Here is a 20,141-nt window from a genome sequence, read left to right on the forward strand (position 1 = left end):
AGGGTGGATCAACCAGTTTTGCTGCTGACAACCAAAACCAGCTGATCACATGCTGGTTTTGGTTGTCAGCAGCAAAACTAGTTGATCCACCCTGAGACGGTGCTATTTAAGAGACTGAGCTGAATACAGCTCCTCAGACTGAGGAAGTCTCTCGGATGAGAGACGAAACGTTTCTACATTTTTTTGTTGATTTGCTTTGTTTTGTTTTTTTGAATGTCCAGAGGACCAGATTTAACTTTTTTAGATTTTTCTACCTGGATCATTGAGCATGCATCAAGATGGCGCCTTAAACAGTTCTCACACAACCAACAAAGTCCATGCTCAATAATCCAGGTATACAATCCAACACTTTTCAGTCAGGTCATCTGGACAGTTTCTTTTTTTTCTTTGTGCTGAAACCTTTCACCTCACACACTTTGTGCTCTTTGTCTGCCTGTGTGCCTCGCAGGCGTGCGTTTAATTTCAGTTTGTTTATACTGCACCAAATCACAGCCTCTACATGTGACAAAACTATAAGAAGCATTGAAGTTTACATTGGACGGAGGTGGTTTTGATCATTTTTGAGGCACATTTTATGTTGTATGAGATTCAATGTAGCCATTTCCTCATTCGAATTTAAACCATAAATGCCCAAACTCGTGAAAACCAAACAAACATCGTGTTTAACTCCCCCTTAAGTTAAGAAACTGAGCCATAACTCAGAATATGTACGCGAGTTACTAAGGACTGAACAAATTTGCGTGGAGGTAAGCACATTCTCACGGCTGGTCAAAAACGTACGTATATTCAAACACGCTGTCACGCAACGTTCATTTCGATACATCCCGACATGTGTGTGGAATCTGGTGCACGCATCCTTTTCGTGTGTATGCTGTTCACACATGAGGCCCCAGGTCTTAGAGTGGAGTTGTAGATATCTGTTGTAGACAGCTCTAAACTCAGTTTGGATAAATAAAGTTTAACTTCTGATCAAACTCACAAGCTAAAGGCTAGTCTGAACCAAGACCAAAGTAGACGATCTAAAAAGTTTTGTAGCAGTTTGTGCAAATGTTGTTCTTTATACTTTTACAGTGAAGTCACATTATACAGTTATTTACAAAGACATCAGTGGTTTTTCTTTTGTTGCAAGTGTAAATAGCTAGCTGCAGCTAGCTGTAGCACTTCCAGAAATATTGTATTCCAGACAGGAAATGAGTGTAAAGTGTAACTGACTGTGACGTAAAGGGCTTATAAAACATCACCGGCATGAACCACTCTGAAATCTTTTGACACTGGAGTCGTTTTAAATTTACAATCTACTTTGGCCTTGGCTTTACTTGGACTAGCTGTTAGCTCATCAGTCTGATGAAAGTTAAGGTATTTTTTCAAACTGAGGTCATTCAAAGAATTATCTATAACAGGTAAGACAATAACTGTCCATAACCTGTATACAGAAAATCAAATACAATACAAACATTGGAAAAACAAACAATAAGAACATTTATCTCATGCTAAAGTAATGGGAAATAGCTAATATAGCGCTGACTTAGGCCTCGTCCACATGCAAACTTAGATTTTTTTTTCAAAACAATATTTTTGTCCTCTAAAAATGTCCTCGTAAACACAGCACCGTTTGTAGAAATGCCTTCATTCTCACAAAAACGCCAAAAAAAAGACCCAAAGCACTGTAGTAACAATGCCAAGCATGCAAATAAAGCTTGCCAGTTGGGTGTGGCATGTAAGAAGAGGAAGAGGACACCCTCGGGTCAGAGGGTAGATCAGAGGTGAGGCTATGATGTCATTGTTTTCCACCCCTGAACTTGTTTTCAAAAAATATTGTTATGAAGCTCCTAAAACTTGTTTTTCGCTGAAATGACAAAACTTTTGCATATTCACAATAAATAAATAAATAAATAAATCTCACAAAATGTTTAAACTTTTTGTTGGGGGGGGGGGACTGGCTCTTGCTCTGACTGGCAGCTTGCCTTTATAAGGATTCCTCCCCAATTCATCCATTTGAGCTCATTCTGCTATGGTCTGCTGCAGGTAAGACACTGACTACACCATTGAAAAGGAAAAATATCCTCCTCCTTTAATCTTAATCAAATAGTCAGACTTGATCATTCATTCATTCTCACATTTCTGCTTGTTTTGAAGTCGTATAACTGAATAAACAGCAAGGTTAACTTCTGGTCATCAGATCAGGCAACGAAAAAAAAAACAACGCAACAGGTTGAATGGTGTCACAAGTACAGAGGAACTCACAGAGGGGGGTGGGGACTGCCTGTCAGTCAGGGGTAGGCTCTCATAGCCAGGGTTGCCATTGGAGGAAACGTTTGGAGTCCTGTGTGGAGACAGAAAGAGACAAGGACAGAGGAGAGGGGGAGAGGAGGAGCAGAAGGTTAAAGAGGAGAGGGAAACAGGTGAGGCACATTCAGAAAGGCAGAGGGAACAGAGGCCACGGGGGTGACGGGACCCATAGACAGGTAAAAGGAAAGAAGAAGAAAGCGTGATTAGAAATAAAGCTGCAGAAAAGCACAGCTGTTAGCCATCAGTGCTTTAGAGCTCCAGCACTCAGTGAGGCACCGTGAGCGTCAGCAGACACAGTCCACTCCTGACTGGTGCACGGAGGGATTAATTCAATAATCTGCAATTACGTGCATTTAAGACGTCGTCTCTCTGTTGAACCCGTTTAACTCCACCATAACACCCCCACCCCCCGAGAGCTTTTAAAGCAGATTTCATCTCAGGGGAGCAGACTGTGTTTTTAGTGCTACGGCTGACTTTCTGAGCCTCATCTGTCTTTGTGTGTGTGTGTTATTTGTGAGAGCGGTAAGTAGCATTAACTATGCTCATAGTCATCAGTGAGGAAGAGGAGGAAGAACCAAACAGGAAGCGAAAAAGAAAGTGTCATAAAGAGAGAGAAGCAGCAGCGGGACAGGCGGCAGAAAAGATGGCCGGAGAGATTTGGACACCACCGGATTTGGACACTGGTGCAGGACTTGGGGCAGGTTGGGTGTCAGGAAGGGGTGGGGGTGGGGGGGTGGGGGGGGGTTACCTATTGTCAACCTGAGCTTCCCATTGCTGGTTTTTACGAGCGCAGCCTGGTCAGTGCCACCCTCCCTCCCCCCAGCGCAGCAGTAGCAAACGCTGTCGCTCAGGAGACGGGACGCCGTTTGACAGCAGATCTGTGACATGTCCGAGCGGCCTACATGGTCTGTCCTGAAACACGCGACAGACGGAGAGACAGACACACAGACAGACAGACAGACCTCTGCACTTGCGCCTGTTTCTCTGCCTAAGCTGTCCCTCAGACTGACCTGTCTGTGTGTCTGTCTGCAGTTCATGTGCTCAGCCTGGCAGCTCTGTGTGTGTGTGCATGTGTGTGTGTGTATGTGTGCGAGTGTGTGTACAACTAGCACTCAAACTCTCTATTCTGCTTGTGTGAAGATGGGTGTGAGCAACTTCCATCATCTGTTATGTCTGGCATCGACAGCGCTGTGCAAAAGTCTTGAGCCACCCCCTCATTTCTTTATACTTTGGTACCAAGGAGACGGACTTTCTGATAAACTCCTCAAGTGGTGTTGATCAGAAGTTCTTTGGGCCTTCTGAAGAACTTTCATGGTTCTTATTTGGGGCTTTATCTGCCTTTTTTTCACTCATTTTCAGTCCAGGAAATGAATCTTTTTCGGTCCTTAACGTTTTTTGCATCGAGGACCAGTTAAAGACCACAGACGTTCTTCAGACAAGTTTGGTTTTACTCCTTTTATCTAGAGTTTGTGGACTCGCTTGGACATAAAATTTTATTGCCACAGCCAAGCGCGGAAAAGAGGCACAAACAAAAGTGGTAATTTTTCAAAATAAAATACCCTGCATACCAATGTATAAAAATATGGATTTGTTTATTATTTTCATGAGCCATAGATCAGCGCCGGTCCTTGGCCTGGTGGTGGGAGATCCTTGTGTCAAGCCACTTAATACTAACTTAGGAACAATCATAAAACATCTCAGAAACTCAAGAAATGATCCAGTGCTGCCAACAAATAGCTTATAACTTAATAAAGAGATCATTTTAAATTGGATTTTAGGCACTTTGATACCAGCAGCCTTCCATAGAGAAAAAAAATAGTTTTAATTTCTTTAACGAAATCCATGAAAAACATTTAGAAGCTTTAGCTTCTAGATCTGGGACCTGAGTCCAAATTTTGTACCATTGACATGCAAATGTGAGCTCTTATGACAATAAAAAAATCTTTGAATCCTTTAAATCTTTTCATACAGAAGATGAACACCTGAAGGATGATGCATCTTTCAGGTCTAACAGTCTCTAAACATTTTTTTTTGTCCTCTGCTTGCTCAATTGTCTAATTTTTTAAGCCTGCACAGCACAATAAGCTGTCATGGTCAGATACTGGACAGGAAATGAATGTGAAAAGCAGCTAAAGTATAAAAAATAACATGTTCTGCTTCAGAACTCCTGATCCAGACCCCCATCAAGTATCACAGGTCAGAGTGTGGAGTATAGAGAGATAAGGGGAGGTTTAAAACTTTTACAGACTATTTTAACATTTCAGTTGCTCCGTTTACAAGGCATGTCTTCACCGTAAAGGTTATGTGTGTGCGCAGAATACTTTGAGTCAGTCTGTGTGTTTTGGTGCGCCGGTGTAAAGGAGCCTACAGGAAACAGAAGGCTGATGCCAGAAAACGGGTTCGTCAAAGTGGCTCCTTCATTCGTTGCAACACTGTCTGTCTGTCTGTCTGTGTGTCTGAGTGTCTGTGTTACTCACGGGAGGGGCGGGGCGCTAGAAAAGGGGGGTGTCCACCCGGCCCCAGGGTAATTATAGAAGGGGGTCACGGCCCCTCGCTGAGACCCCGAGGACGCCTGTCTACGTGCCTGATGGGAGGTGAAGGGGTCCTCACTCTCGCTGTCCGAGTCGTCGTAGTCCTCCGATTCGCTGTCCGTCGTCCACGGAGGAGACGAGACGAAACAAACACAGAAGAGAAATGACTTTAAATGTTTGCTGTTATTGACACGTCTGTAAGCAGGAGTCGCTTCGTAGAAGTTGGCATCTCATAGGCATGAACGTTTGATCATCTGAGCAAGGCTGAATTTATTAAAAGTTATTTTATTTCATTTCATTGTGAATAAAATATGGGTTTTTGAAAGTGTAAATCATCGCATTCTGTTTCTATTTACATTTTACACATCTCAACCTTTCAGAATAAGAGCTGTACAAGCTGTGACTCATTACTGGCGCTCCGTTTCATTTTATTTCTTGTCGTTTTGCACATTTTGTCATCACGTTTTTTTGTTTTTTGTGGTCTGCTTTGCGTGTTTTTTTCAGTTGTTTCGTACGATTTTGGTGCGACTCTATTATTCTTCTATTTTTATGGTAGTTTTGTGCCTCGTGATGTCAACATTGTGTCATTTTAAACATTTTTAAAGACACCAAAGTTCATGCTCAATAATCCAGGTAAAAATCCAAGTCAGGTCATCTATCTTCTTTTTTGCTGAGATGTTTCGTCCTTCATCCAAAGGACTTCTTCAACCTGAGGAGCCACCAAATAAAACGGACTCCCACAAACAGCATGGATCTATAATGGAAAAAACAAACAAAAACAGTTCGCCATTTTGAACCACTTTAGCATGACTGTCTCAGAGGAGTTGACAGGGGAGAGGGCGGGCCCCGGAGGTCATCTTAGCACCAGCAAACTGTTTTTTTTTTCCACTATGGAGTGAACTGTTTGTGGGAGTCAGTTTGTTTGGTGGCTCCTCAGATTGAAGAAGTCCTGTGGATGAAGGATGAAACGTCTCGGCAACAAAAGAAACCGTCCAGATGACCTGACAGGATATTGTTGGGTTTTTAAAGACACTTTGTCCAGTTGGGTCATTTTGTGTCTCTTTGATTATTAATTGTGTGAATGTTTATAAATCATTCTAATTATTGAGGTTCGCTTTTCTTCCGTACGTTTTACAACATGTAACCTGTTCTTCAATTTTTGTGCTATTTCAACAATTCATATCTCAAAATGTTCGGCTCGTTTAGGACATTCCTGCCGTGACTTTTGGTGTCTGTGCAACTTTTACTTTTTGAAATATTTAGCTTCGTCAGCCATGTTTTTTCATTGAAAATGAAAGGAGCTCTGTTCACAGCTTTCATGCTGTTTGAAACCTTTTAATGCTCATTTCAGCTTTTGTTCTGCTTCAGCTTTTTCTTAGCTTCTCTGTGCTAACTTCAGCTTCCTTCAGCTCCTTTGAGCTTTTTCAGCTACTTTTTCCTGCTATATTTTTTCTAACTTCCACCTTTTGTAATTGTTATGCACCTTTCAGCTTCTTTCGGCTAATTTCAGCTTTTTTTCTGCTCATTACAGTTTCTTTTACGCTAATTTCAGATGTTTGTAATCTATTCAACCTCTCTCTGTCTTTCTCAGCTTAGTCAGCTCTTTTCCGCAGCAGTTTATGCTATATTCAGTTGTTTTAGGTTTTTTTTTAACACATTTGTGCCGTTTTGCGTTTTAGCAAATGTCAGCTGCTCCATGTCGGGGACTCTTCAGCGATGAAACCTTTTCAGCCTGGTTTCAACTTCTTCAATTAAAATCAATAAGCAGTCGGCTGCGTTTTCGCAGGAAATTCATTTTCTCGAGTTTCTGTAGGGTTGTTTTGTCACATTTTACAGCTTATGTCCATTTTTGACACTTTCCACTTAAAGCTAATTTATTGCTTTATTTTTGCATTTCTTGCTATAATTTTTATTTTTATTTTAGTTACTTTGTCATCAACTTTGTTTCCTTTTGGTATCTTTGCAACTTAAAGATATCTACAGCCAGTTCAGCTCTTTGATGCTTAACCTCCTAAAAACCTAGAACAAAACTTCTTTGAGATTCATGATTATTTGCAAATAAAGTACTATTTTTTTTAATAAAAAGCAGAATTTATAAGATAAAAGTTATACAACCATAAATGTTGATCACATTGTAGTACACTTTAATAAATGTCTGAAATGTTGCTGTGAACTTCCACTCAAAACATCAAACCTGTTTTTCTGTACTTTAGAAGTCTGAAACAACTCTCCAGTTTACGGGGCCAAACTTTCAAGTTTTAGTACATTAGTCCCTCGCTACTTCATGGTTCGACTTTCGCGGACTAGTTCTTTCGCGATTTTTCAAAGTAGGATTGTACACAAGAAAAAAAAGACTGTGCACGACACGTGGTTGTCAAATTTAATATTACTCACCTGACTGGGACTGTACAAGATACAGTAAAAGTTACGAAAAAAAATACTTCGAACAGGCGCTGCCATTTTGTAGTTTTCTCTCAATAAGCCTATACCTATCGCCAGTCAAAAGGACTACATTACCCAGAAGCCAACAGTGCACTATCCATAAGCCAAAGTTGCTTTCAGCTGAAATGGAGGGAAAGTTTTGATCCGACCCAAAAAAGTCCGGTCCCTATTCATGGTGACTTTGGCGCTCAGTGGATGCAGAGCCGTACGGAACCGACCGGGAATTGGACCAGAATGGACTTCCAGCATCATGGGTCAATCTGAGCGCTGCTTGCCGGCCCATGAGGCCTCTCGAGCGGGAAGGCGTATATTGGAAATCCGGTGTTTTCTCTGGAGCTCACCGGGACTTTTTTCATCTGGATTTGGACTCGATCTGGATCATTGTCTGGTTTTGTGCTGGCTCTTCGAAGGTCCGGCTCTCTCTTGGTGCTCAACGGCTGCAGAGAGCTGACCAGAACCGGACCAGAACCGGACCAAGGCTGGTGAGTATCCATATAAAATTTTGCAGTAGCTAACTGTGCAGTACATATAAGAGTTTAGAACATTGCAAGAGCGTGGGAAGGGTTTCTAAAGCCTTAATATATATATAAATAGTAAAATAAATGTAGAGTTCCTACTTCATGGTTTTTCATTTATAGCGGGGGCGTCTGGAACGTAAACCCCGCGATAAATGAGGGACTACTGTAACGTTTAAAGCCTTAAAAAGCTGCAAACACTAACCGACTCCTAAATGACCTGTAGCAGAAGAGAAAGCCAAATGTGACCCCCCTCCCCAGCAGACTGGTTTCGTGTGCAGCGAAGGACAAGCGAACGTGAACGCTGCTCTCACCTGGGGAAGCTCCTCCAGGCTCCGGGCAGAGCGCAGAGGATGGCGGTGAAGGCCAAGGCCGAGAGGAAGGAGTAGAGCGACAGGTAGAGCAGCCCCTCCATCCCGTCGTAACACAGGCCTTTCAGGGAGTCGACGTAGTCCTAAAACAGCAGCAGGAATGAGCGCGCTGATAAAATACAAAAGGGGTTTTATGAAATGTTTTTGTTTGAACCTTATTGAGGCCGCGGCAGTTGAGCAGCGCCACCAGCTGGTGGAAGTTTCCCTCCGTGGAGTTGAGGATCTGCTGGACCTCCCTGAGGGATTTCTGCACACAAGCAGCCCAACGTGAGAACGTTCCTGACGCAGGTAACAGGAAGTGTTAGCACCTGGGAGGGAGGATTTCTGTACCTCAGCTTTAGGAAACTGTGGGAGAGCGTTCCTGTCCAGACTGGAGAGGTGTGAGTGAACGTTGGACAGAGCCCTCTGCGACTGGGTCAGCAGCTACACCCCCCCCCCCCACACACACACACACACACCCACACAAAATAAGCAAGTTAATACAATTTAGACCTGTTGATTTGCATTTTTACTCAAATTCATCATTAGTGCTCGTTGTAGTGAGAAGCAGGCGATGATGCAAATGCTTGCTCGTTTGACTGTTAGCAAAATATCTCATGAACAGCTACACAAAACTTAATGATACTCTCAGAATATGATCAACGGAGAGTCATCTGCAAATGACTGAGCTTTAAGGTCGTCCCATTGTAAGATGGTCGCCACAATAATCGAACTCAGCAAACACAAAAATAGCTAGAACTGAGCTAACGCTTGTTGTGGTAGTAGCTGAGAGTCACCCCCAACACAAAAAGTGAGCTCTTAGAGATCACACATTATTTTAGTTTAAAATTTGTCATTAACTGTGGGAGTCAACCTTGTCTGTCTGTTAGCAAAATATCTCACAAACCACAGAATGTATTTTGATAAAATTCTCAGAAAGTAATCCTTGTACTGACAGTTACAATTGAATACCATTTGGAGTCAGCCAGGTTCAAGATGGCTGCCACAGCTAACTGACTACAGCAAACACACAAATGGCAATAGCTCAGTCATTTTTACAGATATTGAGCTAAACCTTGGTGTGGTTGTAGCTAAGAGTCCTCCTCAACACAAACTCCAATAACACAACGACTCCATTAGAAACTTTGGTATGTGAAGTGGTTGGTTACGTAGGAATGCTAGTTTTGTTATTAATCTGAACTGATTTCGGGAACTGCAACGTGCAAGTAACGTATGTGCATCCTGTCCTCCTGCCCCTAAACACACCACTCCCTCAGAGGAAGCGCCTGCAGCCCAATGTGCTGATGCATGAGCACGGGAGTGAAAGCGGACATGTTACCTGCTGGAATGGGCTGTTCATGCGCCTGCTGCAGGTCAGGTAGTAATCCAGCACATCTGAATGTTCAGCAGAGACAGCAGAACACGGAAGATCAGCGGGCACAACACAAACGAGCATGCATGTCTCATTATGTTGGGTGCTGCTAACAAAAGCACGTTCAGGAGGGAAACCAGAGAGGGGGGAAACAAGATCCAGACCGAACCGCTGTACCTGAACTGGTGCCCATGTTGAACTGGGTGGAGTTCAGGACGAAGGCGTTTGGATCTGAGCAGAAGTCGCTGAGAGCCTGAAGAAAAGGAGTGACATAAATAAAGAGAGGATGACGTGAGATAAACAATAAAAAACTAGAGAAACTGCATTTCCTGCAAAAATGCAGTGTGAATGATTATTGCAGAAGAACTTGCTGAAAAACAGCTGAAATGTAGCTGCAATGGAAGAACAATCCAAAATTACCAGAAGAAAGCAGAAATAAAACTATTTGCTGAATTAGGTTTAAATACGCAGAAGTGAGCAAAAACATCTAAAAAAGTAGCTGAAAAGGCAGAAAGAAACTTCAGCTACCAGAAAAAAGTAAAAGGAGCTGAAATGAGATAAAAATGTGGAATGAGCTGAAAAGGCTAAAATTTGCATAAAACAGCTAAATAGTAGCTGAAAAATCTGAAACTAGCTGAATAAGCTGAAAGGAGCAGAACAAGCTGAAATTAGCAGAAATAAGTTAATTAGGCTGACATTAACAGAAATTACGATGAAAAACTAAAATTTAACGGAAAACAGCTGAAATGAGCTTAAAGGGTAGCGGAAAATGTAAAACAAGCTTAAATTAACAGAAGAAAGAAGAAAGAACACGTTTTCCCAGTTAGGCTGAAAGAAGCAGAAATGAGCACAAAAAAAATAATAATAATCTGAAAAAAAGCTGAAATGAGCAAAAACAGCTGAAAAGTATCTAAAAAGGCAGAAAGAAGCTGAAATTACCCGAAGGAAGTCAAGAGAGGACATTTTTGTTGAATTAGGCTGAAAAAAGTTTTAATGAGTGCAAAAAATGTGGAATTAGCTGAAAATGCTAAAATTAAATGGCTAAATAGTAGCTGAAAAGGCAGGAAAAGCTGAAACTTGCAGAAACAAGCTGAAAGGAGCTGAAATGAGCTAAAAATGTGGAATGAGCTGAAAAGGCTAAAATTAGTATAAAACAGCTAAATAGTAGCTGAAATAACTGAAACTAGCTGAATACGCTGAAAGGAGCAGAACAAGCTGAAATTGTCAGAAATAAGTTAGAAGAAGCATAAAAACATTGTAGTTAGCAGAAAGAAAATGAAAGGAGCACAAAACAGCTGAAAAACAGCTGAAAGTAGGTGAAAGTAGCTGAAAAAGAGTTTAAATTTGCACAAGAAGCTGAAAGATGCTGAAAAGAGCACAAAAAGTGAAAATAATTTGAAAAAAATGCTGAAATTAGAAAAAAACAGCTGAAAAGTATCTAAAAAAAAAAAAACAGAAAGAAGCTGAAATTAACCGAAGGATGTGGAGAGAGGAAATTTTTGCTGAATTAGGCTGAAAAAAGTTGAAATGAGTAAAAAAAAAAAGTGGAATTAGCTGATAAAGCTAAAATTAAATGGCTAAATAGTAGCTGAAAAGGCAGGAAAAGCTGAAACTTGCAGAAATAAGCTGAAAGGAGCTGAAATTAGCTAAATATGTGGAATGAGCTGAAAAGGCTAAAATTAGCAGAAAACATCTAAATGGTAGCTGAAATAACTGAAACTAGCAGAATAAGCTGAATGAAGCAGAACGAGCTGAAATTATCAAAAAGAAGTTAGAAGAAGCACAAAAATGTCGTAGTTAGCAGAAAGAATATGAAAGGAGCACAAAACAGCTGAAAAGCAGCTGATATTAGGTGAACAAAGTTTGAATTTGCACAAGAAGCTGAAGCAGAACAAAATGTGAAAGGAGCAGTAAAAGGTTGTAAACAGATCTAAAGATTTTGAAGGATGGAAAATTAGCTCAATTCATTTCCTATGAGAAAAAAATGGCAGAAAAGGCTAAATATTTAAAAAAGCTAAAGTTGCATCAAGACTAAAAGTCATAGCAGGATTGTCCTGAAAGAGCTGAACGTTTTGATATGATTTTCTGAAATAGCACAAAAACTGTGGGACGAGAATTGTGCCAAAAACGTAACGTAAGAAAAATGGATCACAATAGTGTGAATCTTCATAAACATTCACACTATTAGCAACACGTTGACACATTTTTTCACTGTAGGTGTCTAAAATCGAAGGGTTGCATTTGTTTTCCATGACGTCATTCCTTCCTTTAACTTTGTTCTCATCTTTAATCAGCTCTAGGTCTACTTTTTAAAGAGATGCTACACCCAGTTTGAGATATTTCCACCAGAAGGGGGAGTAAGAGCCACACACACGCGCGCACACAAAAATGGAGTCCTGGCATCTGAGTGGAAGAGCAACGACCCGGACAGGACAGAGCGGCCAGCTCACAGCCGGCCCATTGTTCCTCTGTCAATAACGGAGGACAGAGCGGCTCTGTGTGGATGCCCAGGCTGTGGGACATCTCCCACCAGCCCCACATGACACAGAGACCCAAGTGAAAAACAGCCATTTTTTAACCCTCTTCACATTTATCAAAGAGGCGTCACCCCCAGCCCTTCACAGAGAAGGACCAGACTTCCACAATCTACAAAGACGCACAGAAACAGGCTCTTTATGCTCGAAAAATGTGGTGAAATTTCTTGACGCGAGCTCAAGAAGGCCGATTGTTTTGTTCTTGCTCTCCTCTCCTCGCTCGTTTCTGAAAGCACTCCTTTTTCATCCTTTTCTTTTAACTTCACTTCTCCGAGCCAAACGCCGACAAACTTGCAAGCACGCTCCGCTGTAAAACACGCACTGCAGCGTGCACACGCGCGCCGTGCATCTTTAATCTCTGACCCATTTTCCTGCCTGCTTGGTGCTCTGCCATGACTGTGTTGTTCCCCTACAAGGCAGCTCTTGTCACCGTTTAGCACAATGGGCGCAGAAATCAAACACACCCCGGCCTCCCATCGGGGGTCTAAAGCGGTCCTCGTTCAACTACCCTCTGACGGTCCACGGCCTTCTCTCTGGGGGGGGTTTCTGGGGTCTACTCACCACCACGGTGGCTGTCTCCAAACCCAGGGAGCCCCAGCTCAGGAAGAGGGACAGCCATGCCAGCACAGTCATCCTGTGAGTGAGGGAGAGGGGACAAATGTGACCGGAGGACGCTCTGACCATCAAACCAGCGTTGGGTGGGTTCTGTACTGGTTCTGTACTGGTTCTACTCACAGGATGAGCAGCCAGCGGGCTTGTTTGGCCAGGCCCAGCAGGATGAACAGACACACGATGAGGTCGAGCAGCAGCAGGAAGACGTACGACAGCCACCTGCAAAACACAAAGCCAGAGTTGTTTTTATTTCATTAAATGCACTTATCCTTCATTTAACGGTGGATTGTAAGAATATATTTTATCTTAAACTATATAAAAAACTTGGAGCTGGGCGGAATAAAAATAATTAGTCGAATTAATTACAGGTCTTGTAATTAATTAATCTCTATTAATCACAATTTAATCAAATGTCTATCATTATTTTCTATTATTAAACCTTTATTTGACCAGGAATAAATCCACTGAGATTATTAATCTCTTTTACAAGGATGTCCTGGGGAATATCAATATTATATTTTCAAATAATAAGCAAAGATTTTTAATTCTAATCAATTATGGTTGACGGCTGAATCAATGAATAAACAGACCTGAACTTCAACAATTCTTTTTTTACAATAATGTTTGCGCCCATGTCTTATGAGTGTGTCCTGTCTGTTAGCAAAATATCTCATGAATCACTTGATTGATTTTAAATTAAACTCTCAAAAAGTAAATATTTTATGTACGTCTACATCTGATTAACGTTTGGAGTCATTCTGATTGAAGATGGTTTCCACGTCGACCGACATTAAAAAAACACAAAAATGGCTAAAAGAGAGTTATTTTTTTACAGATGTTGACCTAAAATTACATGTGGTAGTAGCTGAGACTGATCCACAACAAATATTCTAAGCGCTAATAGATCGGAGTCGGCTCTCGTCTGTTAGCAAAATATCTCATGAACTACTGAGCTGATTTTTATAAAACTTCCAGGAAATAATCACTGGATGTTCCTCAAGACTTGATCGACTTTTGTAGCCAATCTGATTCAAGATGGCTGCCACAGCTAACTGAGCTTAGAAAACACAAAAAGGGTTTTAAATCATTCAATTTAATTGATATTGTGCTAAAAACGGTTGTGTTCGGAGCTGGAAGTCACTCGCAGCTCATACTTTAAATGCAACTCGGTGCACAAGATCAGAGCCTAAACATGGAGACAACAATGTTGGTCTGTTAGCAAAATATCAATAACTGGATGTACATCTAGAACTGAACGACTCTTTGATATTACCTAATTCAACACGTTGTCTGCTAAATACATTTTAATAATTAGATTTTATATGCAAGACATTTAAAGAGAATAGCTTTAGTAATTCTTTTTAAACTCTTCTTTTCTGCGGAGCGCTTTAAAGAGTTACTCACCCGATCCCATGAGGCTTTCATTGGTGCATTTTCACACTACGTGTTGTTTATGCTGTTGCTCACACACATCAGTGTGGTGGGGGTACAGAGGAGTGCAGGTACCAGAGATGGGAAAGTTTAGTGTAAACGCAAACAAACATTTAATTTTTACAATCTTTTTGTTTGTTAAGGTCGATTTCCTGTTGGGGCCAGCTTGAATCTGAGTTTAGATGTGCGTCCAGTCATTGCAATCCATCCAGTGGGTCATGAGATATTTTGCTAACACACAGTCAGTTTTATGAGTGTTTGCATGAGGTGAGTGGAACAAATGTGAGCATCACTTCCTAACTTTTCCAAAGCGTAATTATATGTCTAACGTGCATTTAAATGTCAAGAAATAAAAAAATGTTTTTTTTTTTTGGGCTGAACTCTCACCTGTAGTCCTCGTTGACCATGAGTGTGTTGGCCGCCCAGCCCGGAGAGAAGGGGTTGGGCAGTAAGTTGCTGGTAGGCACCACTGTGGGAGCCACCGAGGGCGGGACAGGCGTCAGCGGCGTGATGGACGCCCCGCTGGTGCCGCTGTCGTTCCCCAGCAGCCCCGCTTCTACGCTGGGCCGAGCCAGGGAGATGGAGGACAGGAGGTTGATCACGTTCTCCGACAACCTCCGGCAGTTCCGCGTCGACACCAAGAAGGGCTTACTGCCGGAGAACAGCTCCTCCATGGAGGCGAGAGGGCCGGAGACGGCGAGCTGTAGCCCGGTGATGGTGTCTGAAATCTTTAGGGGAGGGAAAGAGAAAAAGCACAAAAACAGACATGATAAAGCCTTTAACTCTCATGGCTGGCTAATGTGGTGGTAGATAGTGTCTCACACGCTAATGCATGGCACTCACGGTCCTTAACTCAACCGAGAGGTCAAAGACCACTTCCTGTGTGGAGCAAACGTCTAGAAGTGGAAGTCTGAACTCATTGGACTGACGAGCAGAATCCAACATGAAGCGTCGTGGTGTGTCCACAACAGCTTCTGAACATTAACACTCATCCTGCAAGTCCAAGTCCTCCGACTGTTCGATGAGTCCAAAACAAGTCAAACAGCTCAAAGTTAGGACGTTCCATCAGCTCTGAACTCCTAACAGAGTCACTGGAGCCACTCACTGCTGCTGGTGAGGGTTTTATCTTTAAATCTCATCTGTCTCATCATCTGTCCCAGACAGTCGCGAGGTAACTTGACTCCTTCAGGAGTTTTGGCCAATTAGAGCCATCTACGGTAATTTATTACAAATCAGCTGCTCCTCGTACAGCGTGTTAAAATATGAAACGCTGTACATTTTGGTCTAAGTTTTGCTTTTTACAAATCCATTTTATTTACATAAAGCAAATGTTATATAAATCTGATGACTGGTATACTAACACACAAATAAAAGCTTGTTATACAGATACGAGATGTTTTATGTGCGTACGGTAGTTCAAGATGGCTGCTGCAGCTGATCAAGCTTGGCAAAAGTAAATGAATAGAATATCGATAATAACTTAGTTCATCGACAACAGCTTTTTTTCTGGTTCAACTTCAGCTTCTTCCTGCTTCATAATTAACGGCGCGGTGAGCAGGACATAAAGGTTATTTTACTGTGAGAGCGAGTGGAATTAAACAAGAAACTCCTCTTTTATCCAAATAAAATTCACCTTCTGTGTCAAACTGCATTTAATAAATATGATCCAACTTCTGACAAGCTTCCCGATTCATCTCATCAAATTCAGATTAAAAGCACGTTTTGTATTTGAGTGATAAAACAGCTGAACTTGGACTCAGGCCTGTTCTTGTTTTCTGCATTAAAGCGACATGGTTCACCCGTAGGACACCTTGGACTGTCCCCTCTTTCAAAACATGATAAACACGATTTGTGATTTACATGCTCGCCCTGCTCAAGTTTCACATTGTTTATTTTCCTGACCGGCGCCGTCAGCGGCAGAATGACACACAAACCGCTGCTCCTGACCACAGACGAATCGATTAGTCAGAGGTTTGGATCGCATTTTCCTTCCTCTCTCGCCTGACCACATGTACACCGTCCGTCCCCACCCACCGCCACGCAGCGCCAAACGGCACCGAGCGCGCCGCGTGACATTTTCACCTGCAGGGAATCGGCACTCACCAGCAGATCGATGGAAGCTAGCGTGTAATTGGCTGTGAGGAGAGACGAGGTCAACTGATACATCCCATCATTAGCCTCGCTGTTGCCATAGAAACCAATGCCTATGGCAACGCTGCAAAGAGGAGAGAGAGAGAAAAGCATGAGAACACTGTGGGAGGGTGTGCAGGCTGGCAGGAAAGACAGAGGAATAAAAGCGATGTTTAATTCAGAGTGTGTATACATTTTAAATGAACGTGACGCGAGGAGATACAGCCGGCGAGGATGTGATGCGTGCGCTACCAAGACTGAACGGAAAGGAATGAATAGATGATGGGAGGAAATAAACATAAAAATGAATAAGCAGACTTTTACAGCTCATCGGTTAAGCTTTGGGGAGGAAACATTTGGAAATGGTAAACACCGCCACATGTTTACACGTCTTCTCCGTCGTTCAAATATTCAGATTAAGGCGCGGGCCAGATGTTCATCCAATCCCCACAAACCCAAGAGAAATGGTACGGCCCAATCTCCGCACAAAGTATGTGACCCAGATTAGAGTGCAGGGAGAAAATGAGGAATGTGCGCCTGTTTCTGCGTGCGCTCTGCGTTTCAAACGGGAGGTTAAAACGAGCCGCTCTGATTTCACACTTGACCAAAGGCCACGATCAGAGGGTTCAAAATTAATCGTTCTCAGAAGGTTAGCTGCTGCATTTTTATTTATTTATTTGTTATGTCGAGCTTTCATATTGCGCATGACAGAGGACTGTTGTCAACATCGTGCTGAAGCCCATGAGGGGGAGACACGAACCACTTTATCCATCTGCTGCCTGTAAACCAGGACGTGACGATGGCAGCTCAGATCAAATCTGCAGCACATTATGTTCCGTGTTTCAATGCATATAAAAGTGCAGGAAATGGACGATAATAAGCCCGCGCCAAAGCATTAAAGTGCACTTTAATTTTCTTAAAGCACACAGATGGCTGCAGCTTTAGAAGTAAAGCATCGTGCCTTCACTTCCATTAAACACGAGTGTGTTGGAACGATGTCAAGCAGCGCGTCTGCGTAATGTACTGTAACCACAATGTGATGACTTCATGATCAGCAGGTCTGTGGGGGAACTCTGGTGCTTGAATGACTTGCTGAGTTCACATCGTCCTCGCACCGACGTGGTGAAATCCAGAAACACGGCGCTGCTGCTGGATGTGGTTAGGAAACAGGAAAATAACAACTTTGTGCGGAGGCTGGAAACCACATGATGATGGACAGCCTGTGGCTCGCAGCCAGTCGTTTGGTCCAATATGAGGCTCGTGCTTTTTGGGAGTGTCTTCCACGGTTTTATTTTGCTTGTTTGCTATGCTAATGAGGAAGTAAGAATTTAAGAAGAACACAGCAAAGTTCAGTCAGGTCATCTGGACGGTTTCTTGTTTTTGTTGAAACGTTTCATACTTCATCCAAAGGACTTCTTCAGTCCGAGGAGCCACAACAAACTCAGTCCCACAAGCAGCACACTCCCACAGTGGACCAACCAGTTTGCTGGTGATAAGATGGTTTCTGGGGCCCGCCCTCTCCCCAGTCGACTCCTCTGATGCAGCTATAGCTAAAGTGGTTCAAAACATCAAAGTTCATGCTCAATAATCCAGGTACAAAATCCAACAAAGTTCAGTCAGGTCATCTGGACGGTTTCTTGTTTTTGTTGAGACGTTTCGTCCTTCATCCAAAGGACTTCTTTAGTTTGTGGAGCCACAACAAACTCAGTCCCTCAAGACTGAGTGAAAAACAAACCGTCCAGATGGCCTGACTTAACTTCGTTGGATGTTTTACTTGGATTATTGAGCATGAACTTTGAAATTTAAGAAGAAATTTAACTTTAATCACTTTATAATTTAAAAATAAGTTGAGACTTAAGTGCTGCTGACTATCCATGCAGCTGATCTCATGCTGATTATTTCACACTGCCGTATTAATTCGTACTCATCTGCTCACACACTCATGTTCGTGCTGCTGTTGTTCGGCATATTGTTTTGCACTATTAGCATTTAGCGTATTTCTTAGTTTCTATCTTAGATCCTCATTTACTGTTTCTTTTTTCACTTTATACTTTTGCTTTTGTTGGATGTAACTGGGACCCTGTGTACACAATTTTGTTCCACCTCATGTACCACATGTGATGCGAATGACAATAAAACCTACTTAACTTGAGACATTTTGAATGAGAGCCAAGCCCTGCTACCCACAATGCTAATGGACTTCAAGAGACTTTCACATTGGCTTTATTTTTCAGACAGTGTGGCTGCATCCATCGACTCAGTCTGAACATTAACGTTAGCTTTCATCTTGGTTCCCTCAGGGCAGATTAACGTTTGACTACTGTGGGAAAAGCAGAGATTATGAGAATTTTGGGAGCTATTTCAAACTACTAAACTACTCAGAGCTATGTTTTTGTTTCATCTTTTGTTCAGCTGCGCTACGTCTTCAGCTGATCGTTAGCTGTTAGCAGCGATGGTGTGAAAGTGGAAAACAGTCACACCCCTGGCGATTAAGAAACAAAGAAAGATGACAACAAAGCAACTTCTGCATACGTTTCCTCTTTCTTCCTCGTCCTGGATCTAAACTGCACAATTAAAATTAATTTTCAAACTTTCCTTCTCGCACTATAAAATCTAATGCTCTGTTTCTATTTAAAATTAAAATAAAAGGGCTGCTTTAGAATTTTAAGTCAAGTGGAAATTTGTTTTTTTTTTTTAACCAACATTAGCTACTTTATGTTGTTTGGACCTCTGTTAGTTTGGTTGTTTGAACCATTGAAATTATTTATTTAAATTTACCTAAAAAAGATAAATCGTTTGTTGCACCTCAGCTGATCTGGATGAGTGATCTGAATCTGCAGAAATGTTTAGGCTGTCTAACATCTGTGATATTTGGTATCCTGATGGATGCTCAATAATCCAGGTAGAAAAATCTAAAAAAAAAAGTTAAATCTGGTCCTCTGGAAATTCAAAAAACAAAACAAAGCAAAACAACAACAACAAAATGTAGAAACGTTTCGTCTCTCATCCGAGAGACTTCCTCAGTCAGAGGAGCTGTTTTCAGCTCAGTCTCTTAAATAGCACCTTCTCAGAGTGGATCAACCAGTTTTGCTGCTGACAATCAAAACCAGCTGCTCACATGCTCAAGAAGGACCATCAGCCTAACAATGGATCATTAGCACACTGATGGCTGTTTACTATTCACAGGGGGCTGAGTGATACTAGCAATCACAGCATTGTAAGAGGGGGACAGTTGAAAGACATTTGATATTTGGTATTTTTCACAGATTCATCTAAAGAATCCCACACAAATTGCGCCATTGCAGAAACAGTACTGACACAATGCTTAAAGATTTGTTTTTTTGATCAGTTGTTATGTGTCGACACCACTGGTTCATCCCTTGAGTTTGGAAACTTTTAATGCCTGAATGATTCATTGGTTGGATTACGCAGCTGAAAGTAGGGGAAAAATAATCATCCCTCTGAAAACAGTGAAACACTGGACAGACGATGAATGAAAAAGTCTCAACTACTGATCAAAACTATTTTAAATGATTACAAAAAAGTCTGGCTCAAAAAGAAAATGACTTAAGATTTTTGCACATTGTTGTAAACTGGTAGTTATAGACTGATCCATCTTTTGGTGAAAAGATGAGTCTAATTATTGTAACATGTAAAGATTCAGACCTGACTTTATTACCACAAACAATTTATTTAGAGAGAAGTTTTTGTTTACAACTGCAAGATTTAGTTTCAAAATAAAATGACTTAAATATATATTTTTTTTAAAAGTTTTTTAAAAGGCTCAATTTAAATTAATTGACCAAGAATTAGGATTCTGAGAAACTACAGAGTGTTATTATTATCATCTATACAAACATAAAATGTAAAAGTATCGCAACTGCAAAAAATATTAGACTTTTCATCAAATTTGGATTTGTTTCCTGTCTAATCAT

At 41.6% G+C, this 20,141-nt stretch overlaps 1 protein-coding gene across 3 annotated transcripts in view; it reads right to left on the bottom strand.

Moving 5' to 3' along the window:
• Positions 1–20,141, bottom strand: part of ttyh1 (tweety family member 1) — a 33,188-nt gene that overhangs the window by 1,723 nt on the left and 11,324 nt on the right. The window contains exons 4-14 of one of the 3 annotated variants that reach the window (XM_037676265.1): positions 16,180–16,291; positions 14,464–14,804; positions 12,769–12,864; positions 12,595–12,667; positions 9,677–9,752; positions 9,467–9,522; positions 8,479–8,571; positions 8,303–8,395; positions 8,092–8,231; positions 4,767–4,934; positions 2,245–2,323 (exon numbers count right to left, since the gene is read on the bottom strand). In XM_037676265.1, the coding sequence (XP_037532193.1) occupies positions 2,245–2,323; positions 4,767–4,934; positions 8,092–8,231; positions 8,303–8,395; positions 8,479–8,571; positions 9,467–9,522; positions 9,677–9,752; positions 12,595–12,667; positions 12,769–12,864; positions 14,464–14,804; positions 16,180–16,291 (1,327 nt within the window). The remainder of the gene's footprint in view (positions 1–2,244; positions 2,324–4,766; positions 4,935–8,091; positions 8,232–8,302; positions 8,396–8,478; positions 8,572–9,466; positions 9,523–9,676; positions 9,753–12,594; positions 12,668–12,768; positions 12,865–14,463; positions 14,805–16,179; positions 16,292–20,141) is intronic. The other 2 variants (XM_037676267.1, XM_037676266.1) reach the window with 2 other exon arrangements.

This window comes from Nematolebias whitei, chromosome 5, assembly GCF_014905685.2.
Source record: "Nematolebias whitei isolate Nwh7 chromosome 5, NemWhi1, whole genome shotgun sequence".
NCBI lineage: Eukaryota > Metazoa > Chordata > Actinopteri > Cyprinodontiformes > Rivulidae > Nematolebias > Nematolebias whitei.